Raw genomic sequence first — 17,534 nt, forward strand, 5'->3', positions numbered from 1 at the left:
TGCATTTTTAAGCAGGATTTCCTCATATAGTGGTTAAATGTGCTATATTCTACAAGCAGTCCAAACAACCTGAGTGTGCAGCCTGAGGTAACCTCTTGCCAGTGTCCAAAAGGTACATAACGTCTTTCTTCACTTTCTGCTTACTTTCGTCTTCTCACTGTTCTTGTTCTAAGTAGATTCACAGCCATGTGTTATGAGTGAGAATCTACTTGCAAAGGGCATGGTGGAACATTACAAGTTAGGAGGACCTCGGACTCGTTTAGACAGCAGATCTATCCCTCAGATTAGTCACAGGCTTAGACCCTAGACCTGCAGCTCAGCTTCAGAGACCGCAGAGATGCAAACAGCTACTGAGAATCGTAGGTTACACCAACTCACAGCCTCAGACATCAGAGAGAAGCAGTAACGGTTCCGGAAAAAAAATATGTATTTGTGTACACGAAAAAATGCTTCGATGTGAGTCATGAAATTAGATCACTGGCAGCAAATACCTAACGGGACCGTAAGGAAATCATACAAGTAAATGTTTCTTCAACTCCACATAAACTTAGCACCTTGAAAAAAAATATTAGCAAATCCAATGTGTCTGGGATTGGCTGCTTTGTCAATGCTTATTTATTTAGTAATTTTTTGGGGGGTGAAACCAAGTATTGACTGAAAGGCTCTCTCTCTCTCTATATATATATATATATGTATGTTATGTAAAGGCACACTGTGCACCAGTAGTAGCTGGTACTAACTGTGCTGCTCATTGTGTGGAGGTGCGAATGTGCGAAAGCGTAACGCTGTCATTCAGGCAGATAAACCAATGAGTGAAGTGGGCTGACCCTGTGCGCCATGCCGAATGTTGTGGTGGGCGGAAACTAAACGTGAATGACACTAGAGCAGACCAATGATGAAGGGTGCTTACTGGAAGTGTCTGTAAGCACTTATATATAGTAAAACATATATTTATGAAAAACAAAAAACCTTGGCTAAAGCCAGACCTAATTAATATGCACGTTCTTTCATGCGCTCTCAAACACCAGCTTGCCATTTTGTGAAAACACACCCATTTACATTCCATTGCATTTTTATTGGAGGTCAACACAAATATGTCAGATAAAGCTTGTTGTTTCTAAATAACTATTGTTGTTCCCAAATACTATATTTCATTTCAGAGACATTAGTTGTTCCCAAGTATCCCCAAGTCATTTTCGCCAGGTTGTTGCATAGACCACCGGGTCACTGGGCAGCGTTTGCCTCACCAGCCCAGGGTGCCCATCACTCCCCCCTCCCCCCAATACGATGGGGTATTCAACACACATCCAAGATGTCTGGCTTATGCCCACATGCCAGCGGGGGCAACGTAAAGACAGGATCATGATTTCACCACAGTGCCCCCTCCATGCATGGGCTGGCCACTGGGACACCACTTTACAAAGGATGTCCGGAGCCACAACACAGCAGGCGCTCCTTTGCAACAGCAGTGGGTACAACTGTGCCAAGTGCGGCCACCACTTATTGAGAATGGGCAGCATTATGCCTGGGTGCCACCACAACTACCTATGAGGGCACCTGGCACCGTGCTGAGTGACGCAGAATGAGCGGCGAGTCAGTGAAGGGATATTTATAGTACAACGCTTTGAACTTTGCAGCTTCTAAGCACTACACTGCTTTAAACGTTGGTAGTAGCAGGGTCTGCTTTAAAGCTGACATTAAACATTGCTTCATATGTTGCTTTTTCAGTAAGTGCCGGTGGCCTGTGGATTCAAGGGGCCCATAAGTGAGGAGGCGGGGGGCAGCTTGGCTGCCACCTGCAGTTTGCTGCCCCCTTCACAATCACTGCCAGGGCACCCGTAAGGGAGGTGTTTAAGGCCTGGGCAAGGTGGGCTGTGTCCTGGGCCCAGCCTCTCAGTGGGCCCTGGTAGAGCCAGCTCTGCAGAGTCTAGCCCTAATGCCCTTGAATAACTCTCAAACAGATTGTTTTATACACTGTTTTCCTTTAGTTTTTTTTCATTCTGTGTGACAGATGGGAGTCTATAAGAGACATTTTGCAGAAAAATGTCGATGTTTATCAAAAACATCCATCTTCCATGAACAAAGTTTTGATCAAAACCGGACCTCGCACATGAGAAATGGGGGGTGACAGAGAGTATTTGCAGTGGTATCAGTGAGCTTCATTATTGAAAGCACAGATCCCTATCCCTGAATCTGAGATGTAATCACATTAAGAAAGTGGACCTGTGTGCCGTGCAGTGTCAGTGACCTGCCCCAAGAGGGCGCGAAGGAGCTGAAACTGGATCCTAAATTCAAAGCTGTTCCCAACATGCAGAACAAATACACCAGAGCCTGTTCTAGCAAAATGGGGAAGCTTCAGAGGCAGGTTTGAAGGGAGGGGAGGGAGGCCAGCGAGGGAGGGCTGGTGGAGGAGAGCAGAATAGCGCCTGGTGCGGTTGTAAACGCAAACACAGAGCTCTAAAGATTACTCCCCGTTCAGCAAATGAGGGAAAGAGTCGCTCTCTTTCTGTTTGCAGAGGATTTATGTGAATTAAAAGGCAGGATGTCTCTCATGCTTGCTGAACTGCAACCACATTTGAATGCCATGTCGTGTTTGCATTTACTGAAATGTTTAGTTTTTCTTCGTTTGCTTGTTTGTTTGTTGGTGCCTTTGTGCAAATGAAAAGATGACGGCCGCAGATCAGTGCAGGGATGTTTAAAAATACTATTGAATGCCAGAGCGAGAAGACTTCACCTAAAACTGCGCCTTTCACCCACCCCTCCCCTGCGAAGCCTGTTAGTTTTTGCAGATTACAACGCTCGCGATAGGGTAGCCTCACATACTGCCTTCTGTTTCAAAGCGCAGGCTCAGCCTGGGACAAGGGGGAGGAGAGTTCAGTGACTGCGAGCAGGACCTGAAAGTGCACTGCTTGCAGCTAACTTCAAGCATGCGTGCTGCACCAGAAGCAGTCACTGCAAGTTACTTATATTTACAGTTAAAAGTGACAGTGTGTCATGCCCTTCAATAAGCAGCGGGCCGTTTACTGCTGCAGGTAAAAGAAGAGATACAGATGTGTCACCGCTGCCGTTTACTGCTGCAGGTAAAAGAAGAGATACAGATGTGTCACCTCTGCAGTTTACTGCTACAGATAAGAGAAGAGATACAGATGTGTCACCTCAGCCGTTTACGCGGCAGATAAAAGAAGAGATACAGATGTGTCACCTCGGCCGTTTACTGTGGCAGATAAAAGAAGAGATACAGATGTGTCAACTCAGCCGTTTACTGCTGCAGATAAAAGAAGAAATGCGGATGCGTCACCACAGCCGTTTACTGCTGCAGATAAGAGAAGAGATACAGATGTGTCACCTCAGCCATTTACTGCTGCTGATAAAAGAAGAGATACAGATGTGTCACCGCGGCCGTTTACGCGGCAGATAAAAGAAGAGATACAGATGTGTCACCTCGGCCGTTTACTGTGGCAGATAAAAGAAGAGATACAGATGTGTCAACTCAGCCGTTTACTGCTGCAGATAAAAGAAGAAATGCGGATGCGTCACCACAGTCGTTTACTGCTGCAGATAAGAGAAGAGATACAGATGTGTCACCTCAGCCATTTACTGCTGCTGATAAAAAACAGATACAGATGTGTCACCGCTGCTGGTTACTGCTGCTGAGAAAAGAAGAGATACAGATGTGTCATCTCAGCCGTTTACTGCTGCTGATAAAAGAAGATATACAGATGTGTCACCTCAGCCATTTAGTGCAGCAGATAAAATAAGCAATACAGATGTGTCACCGCTGCCGTTTACTGCTGCAGATAAAAGAAGAGATACAGATGTGTCACCGCTGCCATTTACGCAGCAGACAAAAGAAGAGATACAGATGTGTCACCTCGGCCGTTTACTGCGGCAGATAAAAGAAGAGATACAGATGTGTCAACTCAGCCGTTTACTGCTGCAGATAAAAGAAGAAATGCGGATGCGTCACCACAGCCGTTTACTGCTGCAGATAAGAGAAGAGATACAGATGTGTCACCTCAAACCATTTACTGCTGCTGATAAAAAACAGATACAGATGTGTCACAGCTGCTGGTTACTGCTGCTGAGAAAAGAAGAGATACAGATGTGTCATCTCAGCCGTTTACTGCTGCTGATAAAAGAAGATATACAGATGTGTCACCTCAGCCATTTAGTGCAGCAGATAAAAGAAGCGATACAGATGTGTCACCGCTGCCGTTTACTGCTGCAGATAAAAGAAGAGATACAGATGTGTCACTGCTGCCGTTTACTGCTGCAGATAAAAGAAGAGATACAGATGTGTCACCTCGGCTGTTTACTGCTGCAGGTAAAAGAAGAGATACAGATGTGTCACCGCGGCCGTTTACTGCTGCAGATAAAAGAAGAGATACAGATGTGTCACCTCAGCCGTTTACTGCAGCAGATAAAAGAAGGGATACAGATGTGTCAACTCGGCCATTTACTGCTGCAGATAAAAGAAGAGATACAGATGTGTCGCCTCTGCCGTTTACTGCTGCAGAAAAAAGAAGAGATACAGATGTGTCACCACGGCCGTTTACTGCAGCAGATAAAAGAAGAGACACAGATGTTTCACCGCGGCCGTTTACTGCTGCAGATAAAAGAAGAGATACAGATGTGTCACCTCTGCCGTTTACTGCAGCAGATAAAAGAAGAGATGCAGATGTGTCACCTCGGCCGTTTACTGCTGCAGATAAAAAAAGAGATACAGATGTGTCACCTAGGCTGTTTACTGCTGCTGATAAAAGAAGAGATACAGACGTGTCACCTTGGCCGTTTACTGCTGCAGATAAAAGAAGAGATACAGATGTGTCACCTCGGCCGTTTACTGCTGCAGATAAAAGAAGAGATACAGATGTGTCACCTCAGCAGTTTACTGCTGCAGATAAAAGAAGATATACAGATGTGTCACTTCAGCCGTTTACTGCTGCAGATAAAAGAAGGGATACAGATGTGTCACCTCAGCCGTTTACTGAGGCTGATAAGAGAAGGGATACAGATGTGTCACCGCAGCCGTTTACCTCCGCCATTTACTGCTGCAGATAAGAGAAGAGATACAGATGTGTCACTTCTGCTGTTTACTGCTGCTGATAAAAGAAGAGATACAAATGTGTCACCTCTGCCGTTTACTGCTGCAGATAAAAAAAGAGATACAGATGTGTCACCTCAGCCATTTAGTGCAGCAGATAAACGAAGAGATACAGATGTGTCACCATGAAACTATGCAACCCCAGGTTGCCATGAACATCAAAGAGAAAACAAATAGCTGCTGAAGTCCAGAGACAGCTCTTAATATTCAACAGGCTTTTTAGCAGGACCGTGCCCGACAGAAGGAGTCTTAATTAATAGAACACGTTGGGCACTCTCGGGCAAATGTGAGGAGAAAGGAACGATCTTTACAAGCCTATTTATGGCGGAAAGCTTGGAGCAGTGATCTGAAGTCTGCATTCCTTAGTCTCCAGAGGACATTGGGAGATTAAATGAACTCACTGCACACAGTACCACCAGCAGGAATCAAAGAAGAAAGTAGTCCCACAACACACCAGATGAACAAACAAAGCGTAAGAATATAGTAGTTGCCCGGTGCATCATGGGAGGGACAAAGAGAGACACTGAACACTAGCACAGAAGGATTTTTAAATTACACTGAAACTAGCAAATGAAATGCCTTTAGGCCCATTTAAGAGGTATACTTACAAAGTTTACTAGAGGCCATATGCTTACACTCGACCTAAAAATGCATCTGTCTCAACTCTCCCACATTTGGTGGAGGGTCAATGTTTTTTAACTTGTATTCGCCCGTCTGCCAAACAAAAATACTTCCATAGACTTTGATGGGTTCACCAGATTTTCAAGCCTCCATTTACCTAAATGAGTTCACCCTCTAAATGCCTGGCTTCTCCTTCCTTTTTGAGTTGAGAGTTTGATCGGTGTGGCAATGAATAGAAGGGAAATAAGACAGGATATGTGTAATCATAGCGTTCAGCGCCTTGAGACCACCCCCTCCCGAGTGATAAGTTGCGCTTTACAAATATTTGAAGGATTGATTGTGGTAGAAATCAGATTGGACAAATCAGTCATAAATATGAAAAGAGGAGCGAAGTTGGGTAACAAGGATATCAGGTGGTGAGGATGGAGTGGATCACAAGAAATTTGGGCCTGATTTAGAGTTTGATGGACGGGTTAATCCATCACAAACATGACGGATGTCCTCCTGCCTTATTACAAGAACATTACATTGACGGCACTTGTAATAAGTGGGACGGAATATCTATCAGGTTTGTTTCAGAGTTAAACTCTACATCAGGTGCGTAGTGATTAAAACTTAGAGGTTGGAGAGGAAGGGGAAGGGCAGAATGAATGACACTGGGAGTTAGAGGAAGAAAGTGAATTTGAGTGGACTGGACACGAGGTAGAGGGATAGGCTTGCACCTCTGAAAGCAATTCTGCATGTGGTTGCATGTCTTATGGACACCAACTGCCTGAAAGTCCTCATCACCCCAGTGCTCCCTACATGAAGCACACTGCTCCCAAAGCACTGTCAGCCTTACCCAAAGGGAGGTCCTTCTACCCATGCCAAAATGCCTCTAACAAGTTCTTAAAATCTCTGGGGGTACAAAAACACCCAAAACCCAAAACGTATTGAAACATATCTTCTGTGCAACAGACCCCAAACAAAAACAAGGAGGAATAAAAACATTTCTCCTTGTTGGGCCAAGATAGCGCCACCCCGGGGGTGGTGTTCGTTTTTGGTGCTGCCTCAGATTCATGCTTTCTTGTGAATCTGGGGCAGCATCAAAAGCAATGGACGTTGGGCTGGAACTCCCACAGCAGCACCCACTACACTCCCCTCTGATGCAGAAAGCTGTGTTGGACAGGCCCACATTTACAAGCAGGTGTTAAGCCACAAAAAGTGGCGTTACACCTCCTTGTACATGTGGAGAAGTGGATTTCGCCATTGGAGCATCGCAAAAAGTGATACTCCGGTGGCACTAGGGCCTTGTAAATCTGGCCCTAAGTTTGCAATACTGGCCCTGTGACTCTAATACAGTCCTTGCGGTTCGGATTCACGATCCCTGTTCGAAGCTCATTAAACTCTGTCAATCCCCAGGCACTGTGACATCTTTTCTCCATCGGACTTTTCTATGATTTTCTGGTCGGAGAGCTCACCTACATTTCCTATGGTGACACTTTAGAACAACCTATGCCTACATGACCAGTCTCTGTCCTCTTACTCAGATAGCTGTGCTTACAATTCTATTCTTACACACACCTTTCACAGTAATATACTTTCATCCTCTTCTCCTAGTCTTACAAAGTCACGGAGCCTTCATTTGCTTCGTCATCTTTATAAGGATATATCTATGGAAGAGTGCATGCAAAAATATTTTGTACTGCACCTACTGAATATATAATTTAACTACATATATGTATGTACTACTGTATGTACAGATATTTATCACTGCATTTAATTCATATGTACACCTGTTGCAAATTCTGTAGAGTGCTCGGATGCCTTTGAATGCTGATCCTAGTCATGAAAAATGTAAATAAAAACAAATATGTGTATTTAAAGGCCAGAAAAGAAAGTGTAGTAATCAGAATTTTTCCTCTGATTGAAGTTAAACAAAGGTGTGAATGTGAAGATTGTCAAAGACTTGATAGTTGATTTGTTGCGTATGGGATTTTAGAGGTACAAGATACATTGTGGAAGAAAGAAAAAATGCATTTTAGAACAAGAAAATGGGGTGAATTTCCAAAATGCCTTTGTTGGTACAGTGGTATTGGTCAATGAAGATTAGGAGCTAGTTTGCACTGAAATAATGCATGTAAGAGATTGGGTTCCTTGTTGACTAGGGTGTGAGCCCTGGTCAAGCAAGAGCCACAATCTCTGTCAGTGTGCAACACAAGCCAACCCTAAATTAACCTACTCTCAGCTCTCTGGGAGCTTCGCGCACAGTAGTCAGGCTTAACTTAGAGGCAATGTGTAAAATATTTTTGCAAAACTCTAAACAGTTAAAAGTGAAAAACACCACTCAAAAAAGGCCCCAGAGCAAGTCAGAAAATAGAGTAATGTTGTTTAATAAATAAATTAAGACGAAAATGACAAAATTCCAATCAGTAGAACCAGAGATATTCAACTAAAAAAATTTAAGTAAAAATAGTGTCAAAAGCACAAAGTGCCACCTGTGGATATCTGGTCACACTGGACTACTTCAAAGTCACAAGTTCAGGCCAACCACGATGGAACTTCAGGGACCAGTTTGGCCTGCTAAACAAAGTAACTTCAGTGATTGTTTAGGAGCGTTGTGAGGATCAGCGTTGAAGATGTGTTGCGATTCAATGCCTCCATTCTGAGAAGCAGCAATCCTGCAGTGCAAGGTCCTGCATCATCGCCAAAGACCCTGTTGATGAGGCGTAGCAATGCAAAGTCCGGCATCGAGGATGCATTGCGCAGTCAGGGCGATGCCTCAGTTCCAAGGAGCTGTTGATCTGTGAAATGGAGTCCGGCGCCATCATCGAGGCTGATGTCGATGAGGTATGCGAAGGCCTCTGCCAAAGATTTTCCACACAATGGCAGTTCCGAAGTGGTTGTGAGCTGGAAGGGCGATGTTGATCTTTGCGATGGGACAAATCCATGCAGCAGTGGTGATGCATTTTTTTCGTCTTGGGTTTGTGCCACAGCAGAGGGGATGCCTTGGTTCTGCTGGACCAACAATGGCAGGAAGAGCACCTTAGGGCCACTTTCAGGTGTCGAGGACTAGGGTGGCACCACTTGGCAGTGTAGACTCACATTTACCAGTGTCCAGCTGCAGGTGCAAGGTTGTTGGAAGCCTGTTGTGTCCTTGAGGCTTCAGGTCAGGAGGCCAGCCAACTAGCCTTTGGATTCACTCTAGGGTTCAGGGTTCAAGACATGCAGGTCTAGTCCTTCTCACCCAGGGAAGAGGGCAGCATCCAGCAGGACAACACAGGAGCAGGGCAACAGTTCCTTCAGAGCAGCATTCCAGCAGAGTGACAGCCCTTTCAGCAGCAGTCCTTCTTCCAGGCACAGTAGTCACAGTTTCAGAAGTGTAGTGAAGGACAGGTGTCTAAGGTCTAATATTTATGCCAGTTCTGCCTTCGAAGTGGGGGGAAAGCTTCTAGAGATGTCCCTTTGAAGTGCACAGGTGCCCTTTCTCCTCTACCCTGGCTCTAGACTAACCACAGGGGGTATGCAGCCCTTTGTGTTGAGGCAGGATACAGCATCTTCAGGTACAAGCAGGGCTATGCCAGCTCCTCCCTCCCATCCTGCTAGTGATAGCCCATCCAGGCACATCTAAGCTCTCTATTGATTGTTGCTGTCTCAGAAGAATGCACAAAGCCCAACTGTCAACCACATCCAGTCATGTGACACAGAATAAGGCTGCTGGCACAAAATGGCTAAGGCAAAATTGTAATTTAAAATCTGACTTCACCATTAGTTAGGATTTTTCATTCCAATTCCAAGACACCAAACATGAACTGGTCACCTGTTGCCATTTAGAAATTACAAGTTGTTAATTATAATAAGGTACCTCCAATGTTTTCCTATGGAAGAGGTAGCCCTTGCAGTACTGAAAATGGATTTAAGAATTTTTCACTACCAGTACATGTAAATCTTTACAGAACATGTTCTACTTTTTACATATATTGCACTCTGTCGGCTGTGCTGTTCGTGGTCTACCAATGACTTACATGTATTAAAAAGATATGGCAAAAGTTTTTTTGCCAGAACAAAATAGCTGCTTGAAACTGCACACACATGCTGTAATGGTAGTCTTGAGACATGTTTCAAGTGCGACTAAGTGGATGGCACAATCAGTACTGCAGGTTCGCTAGTAGCATTTCATTTACAGGACCAGGGCACAGGTAATTCCTACTAGAGACTTACATGTAAATTAAATCGGCCAACTGTGTATAAGCTAATGTTACCTTGTTTTAATGAGTGAGCACATGGGCTTTAGCACTGATTAGTAGTGGTACAGTGACCAGGGTCCTAAGGCCAGCAAAAAGGAGATTAGCAAAAATAGTGGGGGTGAAGGTAAAAAGATTGGTGGAAGACCGCCCTGAGGCTGACAGTGTGCATCAGATAACTCACCAGAAAGCAGGCAGAGGAAGGTCAAAGAATATTTAAGGAAGTGTAATGAACAATGTCAAGAAGTTGGCAATGGTGATGGAAGGTGAAAAAGAGGGATAAAGGGATAATTCTTACAGCAGAACTCTAATACTACAGCAGCTGTTCAGGGGTATGAAGTCCTATAGAGGTGATGAGAGTGCATTGCACTATGATTGTTCAACGACACAGAAGTGAGCACTTTGCACGAGACACAATAACAAAGGGCTAGGACAGATAACCAATGGTATGCAATAGATGTGAGAAAGGAAGAGGCAAAATTGCAACAACAGGGGATTTGAACCCATGAAAGGAGATGCTTTAAGGTGTTCAGAAAAGAGATTCAGTCCATTAAAATGAGATGTGATTCAGTTATCTATCCTCTTTAACCTTTGAGCAGACAGATTAGTATATTAAATTGCATTCTAAATCCTATCTCCCTTTATTTTCAATAATGTAGTATTTTAGTTACAACGATGATAGGTTATAATTTGTATGCCCAAATACAATCCTAACTGATTCTTTGTGCTTTTTACTCCCTCCTAGTATCAAGTTAACTGCAACTCCATCAGCTCCCTGCCTGATATCGTCTTCAATATCAACGGGGTTGGTTACCCAGTGCCCGCCAGCGCCTATATAAATGAGGTAAAATTTTTGCATCTTACGGCTTGAATTAAAATTGTGGTTAAAGTGTTAAACCCTCCTTCAGAGAATTGGCCACTAGTGGGGAAGACTGTGGTGGCATTACCTTTGCTGCGGGGGAGTATGGTGGAGGTAAGGCCGTCATCGGATCAGTTTCCAGCAGAACGTATACTCCGATGAAGGCTTTAACAAATATAGATGAGGCACTCGCAGTTTCAAATCAATCAATCAGGACTTACAAAGCACGGCAAATCACCCACGAGGGTCTCATGGTGCTGGAGTTGCTAGCTCATTCGAACGGCCAGATCCTGAGTCCTTTCCTGAATTCCCAGAGTGATGCAGCATTCCTGTAGTGCAGGAGAAGGTGGTTCCAGGCTTTTGCTGGCAGGTGAGAGAAGCCCTCCTTGTGAGATCCGTATGGTGCAGTGTTCAAGGCTTCTTTCAACAATGTTTTTCAACGTATTAATTTTCTAGAAGGAAGGTTTTGTGAATTTGGCTGTACATGTTCAAGACACAACTTTGGACTACAGAAGATACACTAAGGGCCTCATTTATGAGACTGTGGCCCAGTCCAGCACAGCATGTCACCTTGCTGCACTGCACTGCGTCGCTGGGAAAGGGCAGGAATGCGTCTTATTTAAGGCATGCATGCATTCCGTCTTATTTACGGCATACATGCATTCCTGACTTATTTAAGGCATACGTGCATTCCTGACTTTCCCCCACATCGAAGCCATGGTGCAAGGGGGGCTGCACTGTATGCAGGACTTTTTTGTGCAAGAAGGGGAACCTTCCTGCACAAAAGCAATTCTCTTTCTTGTATGCTGCAGAATGCAGCTTACATAGAAAGAGGAAGTAACAAGAAGAAATAAAGTTATGTCTCCTTGTTACAATGTAGGAGGCTGGCCTGGCTTATAGTGGGTACCTTGTGGTACTTACACCTTGTGCCAGGTCCAGTTATCGCTTATTAGTAGAATAGAGGTGTTTCTAGCAGCTTAGGCTGATAGAAGATAGCCGTGGCAAAGCAGCTTAGGCTGAACTAGGAGACATGGAAAGCTTCTACCATACCACTTGTATCATACAGCACTATATCATAAGAAAACACAATACTCAGAGTTACTAAAAATAAAGGTACTTTATTTTAGTGACAACATGCCAAAAGTATCTCAGAGGATACACTCCCTTAGGAGGTAAGTAATATACACAGATTATATGCACACAAACCACAAAACAGGTAAGTAACAGTTAGAAAAGTAGTGCAAACAATGTAGAATCACAATATAATGCAATAGGGAGAAATAGGCCTAGGGGCAACACAAACCATATACTCCAAAAGTGGAATGCAAACCACAAATGGACCCCAGGCCTAGTGTAGTGTGTAGAGGGTCGCTGGGAGTGTAAGAAAACACTAAGGGTGTCCATGATCCCCCACCCCAAGACCCTGAAAAGTAGGAGTAAAGTTACCCTACTACCCCAGAAAGACAGTAAAGTCGAGATAGGGGATTCTGCAAGGACAACAACTGACTGCAAAACACTGAAGATGGATTCCTGGACCTGAGGACCTGTAAAGGAAGGGGATGCAGTCCAAGAGTCCCGCAAGTGTCCAGGGGGGGCAGGAGCCCACTAAACCCCGGATGAAGGTGCAAAAGGGCTGCCTCTGGGTAGAAGAAGCCAAGGATTCTGCAATAATGGAAGGTGCCAGGAACTTCTCCTTTGGTCAGAAGATGTCATTCGGCGTGCTGGAGGATGCAGAGTTGTTTCCATGCAGAAAGACCACAAACAAGCCTTGCTAGCTGCAAGAGTCGCGGTTGAGGATGTTGGGCGCTGCTAGGGCCCAAGAAGGACCTGGAGGTCGCCCCTTGGAGGAGGAGACAGAGGGGGCGCTCAGCAACTCAGGGGGCCCACGCAGAATCAGACAGCATCTGCAGAAGCACCTGAACAGGCCCTTAAAAGATCTGAGGACAGCGGTCAACTCAGAGACACAAAGGAGGGTCCCACGACGTTGGAGTCCAATTCAGCGAGTTGGGCAATGTGGGACGGAGTGCTGGGGACCTGGGCTAGGCTGTGCACGAAGGAAGTCTTGCAAAAGTGCACAGAAGCCCGAGCAGGTGCAGATCACGCAGTACACAGGATTACTGTCTGGCGTGGGGAGGCAAGGACTTACCTCCACCAAATTTGGACAGAAGGGCCACTGGACTGTGGAAGACACTTGGAACCAGCTCCTGTGTTCCAGGGACCACGCTCGTCAGGATGAGACGGGACCCAGAGGACCGGTGATGCAGATGTTTGGTGCCTGCGTTAGCAGGGGGAAGATTCCGTCAACCCACAGGAGATTTCTTCTTGGCTTCCAGTGCAGGGTGAAGGCAGACAGCCCTCAGAGCATGCACCACCAGGAAACGGTCGAGAAAGCCAGCAGGATGAGGCACTACAATGTTGCTGGTAGTCTTCTTGCTACTTTGTTGCGGTTATGCAGGCGTCCTGGAGCAGTCAGCGGTCGATCCTTGGCAGAAGTCGAAGAGGGAAGTGCAGAAGAACTCTGGTGAGCTCTTACATTTGTTATCTGAGGAATAGCCCGAAGTAGAGACGCTAAACAGCCCACAGAGGAGGTTTGGCTACTAAGAAAGGTAAGCACCTATCAGGAGGGGACTCTGACGTCACCTGCTGGCACTGGCCACTCAGAGCTGTCCATTGTGCCCTCACACCTCTGCATCCAAGATGGCAGAGGTCTGGGACACACTGGAGGAGCTCTGGACACCTCCCCTGGGAGGTGCTGGTCAGGGGAGTGGTCACTCCCCTTTGCTTTGTCCAGGTTCGCGCTAGAGCAGGGCTGGGGGATCCCTCATAGACTAGCTTATGCAGAGAGGGCACCATCTGTGCCCATCAAAGCATTTCCAGAGGCTGGGGAGGCTACTCCTTCCCAGCCCTTCTCAACCATTTTCAAAGGGAGAGGGTGTAACACCCTCTCTCAGAGGAAATCCTTTGTTCTGCCTTCCTGGGAACAGGCTGCCCAGGCCCCAGGGGGGAAGAAACCTGTCTGAGGGGTTGGCAGCAGCAGTAGCTGCAGTGGAGACCCCGGTAAGTTAGTTTGGCAGTACCCGGCCTCTGTGCTGGAGACCCGGGGATGCATGGAATTGTCCCCCCAATACCAGAATGGTATTGGGGTGACAATTGCATGATCATAGACATGTTACATGGCCATGTTCAGAGTTACCATGGTGATGCTACATATAGGTATTGACCTATATGTAGTGCACACGTGTAATGGTGTCCCCGCACTCACAAAGTCCGGGGAATTTGCCCGAACAATGTGGGGGCACCTTGGCTAGTGCCAGGGTGCCCACACAATAAGTAACTTTGCACCTAACCTTCACCAAGTGAGGGTTAGACATGTAGTTGACTTATACATTACTTAAGTGCAGTGTAAAATGGCTGTGAAATAACGTGGACGTTATTTCACTCAGGCTGCAGTGGCAGTCCTGTGTGAGAATTGTCTGAGCTCCCTATGTGTGGCAAAATAAATGCTGCAGCCCATAGGGATCTCCTGGAACCCAAATACCCTGGGTACCTAGGTACCATATACTAGGGAATTATAAGGGTGTTCCAGTGTGCCAATCAGAATTGGTCAAATTAGTCACTAGCCTGCTGTGACAATTTTAAAAGCAGAGAGAGCATAAACACTGAGGTTCCGGTTAGCAGAGCCTCAGTGATAGAGTTAGGCACCACACAGGGAACACATATACGCCACAAACTTATGAGCACTGGGGTCCTGGCTAGCAGGATCCTAGTGACACATATCAAACACACTGACAACATAGGGTTTTCACTATGAGCACTGGTCCCTTGCTAAAAGGATCCCAGTGAGACAGTAAAAACACCCCGACATATACTCACAAACAGGCCAAAAGTGGGGGTAACAAGGCTAGAAAGAGGCTACCTTCCTACACGCTTCTCCTGGGGAGGCCTATTTTTTTTATTCCTATCCAGGTTCTTGTAAATCTTGGAATGCATTAAGAACTGTGTGAGTTCTGTGCGAACACCGACGCACCTCCCATGGAACACTTTCCCAAGGATTAGTAATGCAATACAGTGATTTGCTCTGTGTTGCGTTACTCCATATTTTTGGAGCCACTCAAAGCCACGCAAACTGGCTTTGCATGTCTTCAAAAATCTGATTTAAGGTTTGGGTCGCTCTTACACCATGTTGCGTGGTTCAAGAGCAACACACACACGCTCATAAATGAGCCCCCAAGTTTGAACATATATAGCATCCACAATATCATTATGAAGTTACATTGGCAAAAATAGCTTCTTGTTCTAATCTATGTTCTGATAAATTCTTTCTTTGACTTTCTCCAACAGAACTACTGCACCAGCAACTTCCAGAGCATGCCTGCTGGCTTCTGGATCCTAGGAGATGTCTTCATAAGGGAATACTACGTCGTCTTCGACAGAGCTGGCAACTATATCGGTCTGGCCAATGTCGCCTGAGGATCAACATGTTAAAAAATCTTATATTGTTGAGGAGTGAAAGTTGAATGAAATGAGCATGACTGCTTCAGACACATGACTGTGTGTCTATTAGTCCTGGAGAGAGTAATAAATCATGCCACTGAAAACACAAATAAATGAATAACTGCCTTTTCATTGAAGGTCTGGAAATGCAAGTTATTATTTGTACATGTAGGCCACACACACCACAAAGCAAACCTCACTTAGAAAGAGGCAGGGCAAAGGTAAGCAGGCCGTCAAAGGGGGGGAATTACCAGAAAAGCCAGCTCCTGAGTGCTTTCAGAAAATACATTAGTGGCCTTTAAAGCTGGAAATAGAGGCTATTTCAAAGCACTGGTACCAGTATGGCTGAGAGAGACCAACGCTGAACAAAGTCCCAATCGATTGATTCCACGTGATCCAATAAGTGTCAGACCTTAAAAGGTGCTTGCATTCCAGCGGCAAAATCTTGAAATGTAATCTTGCATCAATTGGCAGCCAATAAAGTCCACTTCATACTTGTCACATGTAGTCTTCCTCACAATGGGAAACATGTAGCATTCTGCATTCCCAGTCATAACATAAACTGGGTTTCTGGTAGTCCACCATACAGGTATCCCCATAATCTAATTTAGAGTTTATCAAAACCTCTCCCACCAGCTTGTGGGAGTCTTTAGGATGAGAGCGAAGGAAGCATCCCTTGTACAGTCTTCCTTAATTGCCCAGTTGATATAGAATTTAAGACTCAAAAACTGCATCTTAGGTGGTAACAAGTTCCTAACTCCATCTGAGATCATGCAGGGGGCTCCACAAGGCGTGAGAGTGGAATAAAGAAAGAAGAGGTACATATATATGTCATGCCTAGGGAGAGTTTGTCGGTCTTTCCTGCATTAATGTTTAGCATCTTGGCTTTTTCCTGTCCACAATCTCAGTTAAAGTGCTATTCACACCTTGACATGTGGCAGTAGCACTTGGCACCTGGAAATGGCCCTGGGTTTAATTGGCAAAGGACTGAATCATAAGTCCATTTTTATGGCTGATTCTTCTCAAGTTGCTGGTAAAAAATAGAAGGTCTGCAGAGTTTGATACATGTTTTCATGATGCAGCAAAGACAAGGGATCTGATTACCTAGGTCACATGAAAGACAGTCATGAATGATGTCTTTGTTAAGGGGCCATGAATGATGTCTTTGTTAAGGGATGCATAAATGTTCCATCAGACTGAGGACCATGATAGGAGATTTGAGGTTTGATTACGAGGCTGCCGGTCTCGTGGTTGCGGTCAGGACCACCATTGCTGTTGCGGTCCGACCACCACATTACGACCCTGGTGGTCAGACCGCCATTTCCAACGGGGTCGGTGGCCCCATTGGGCTGATTGTGCATGCAGAGCCGCTCTACTGATTAGATCCTGGTTCTCTGCCAGTCTTTTCATGGCGGTATCACTGCCAAGCAAGGGCTAGCAGAGAACAGGTGCAGGGGGCCACAGGGGGGGGCTGCACTGCCCATGCAGTTGGCATGGGCAGTGCAGAGGTCCCCCTGCCTAGCACCCACAATATGCTCAATGTCTGCTGTGCAGACAGTGAGCCTTGCGAGGGTGCTGGTGCACCACGCAATGGCAGCATAAGCACCAGCTCGATTACGAGCCGGCGACAATGCTGCTATCATTTTCCCACTGGGCTGATGGACAGAAACCTTGGTGTCAGCCCAGTGGGAAAGTCGTAATGGGCCAGGTGGGAAGGTAGCCGGCATGGCGGCAACCTCCTTGTCAGATGTCGGATGGGTTGTCCCATCTGCCGAACACGTAATGAGGCCATTAATCTGGTCCTCAGTAGAGTCCAATCCAAGATTCTGATGTATTGTGTTCATAGAACTATTCATAGAGAGGCCCAAATATTCCTGCACATCTGTTTCCTAAACCTGCAAACTACTGAATTTGTGATACCCCCAAAATGCTCCACCATCAGTTAAAATTGTATGTGATTTTGTTTTATACATTTCCAAACGAGGTACAATAGGCTACCTTCCTAATTTAGAAGCCAAGTTAAATGGGAAGCCAGTAGATTGTAAAAAGCTCTCTCTCCTTAAAGAAAGTCATGGGGTCCATATACTGGAACAGTCAAAGGTTTCCTTAAGGTAGAGAAACATGTGAACCCTTTCTATGGGATTACCCTTGTTAGAAATTGGGTTATGGGTCGGCAGAAGTATGCCCCATGTCCAAGCAGGAACCACACTCCTAATCAGGGTAAGTCACCACA

General features: G+C 45.6%; 1 protein-coding gene across 1 annotated transcript in view; it reads left to right on the forward strand.

The window, feature by feature from the left end:
• LOC138249023 (pepsin A-like) overlaps positions 1-15,277 on the forward strand; it is a 36,269-nt gene extending 20,992 nt beyond the window's left edge. Inside the window, exons 8-9 of the mRNA XM_069203081.1 lie at positions 10,694-10,792; positions 15,149-15,277. Of these exons, the coding sequence (XP_069059182.1) occupies positions 10,694-10,792; positions 15,149-15,277 (228 nt within the window). The remainder of the gene's footprint in view (positions 1-10,693; positions 10,793-15,148) is intronic.
• Positions 15,278-17,534: the final 2,257 nt, after the last annotated feature.

This window comes from Pleurodeles waltl, chromosome 8, assembly GCF_031143425.1.
Source record: "Pleurodeles waltl isolate 20211129_DDA chromosome 8, aPleWal1.hap1.20221129, whole genome shotgun sequence".
In the NCBI taxonomy this organism is placed as follows: domain Eukaryota; kingdom Metazoa; phylum Chordata; class Amphibia; order Caudata; family Salamandridae; genus Pleurodeles; species Pleurodeles waltl.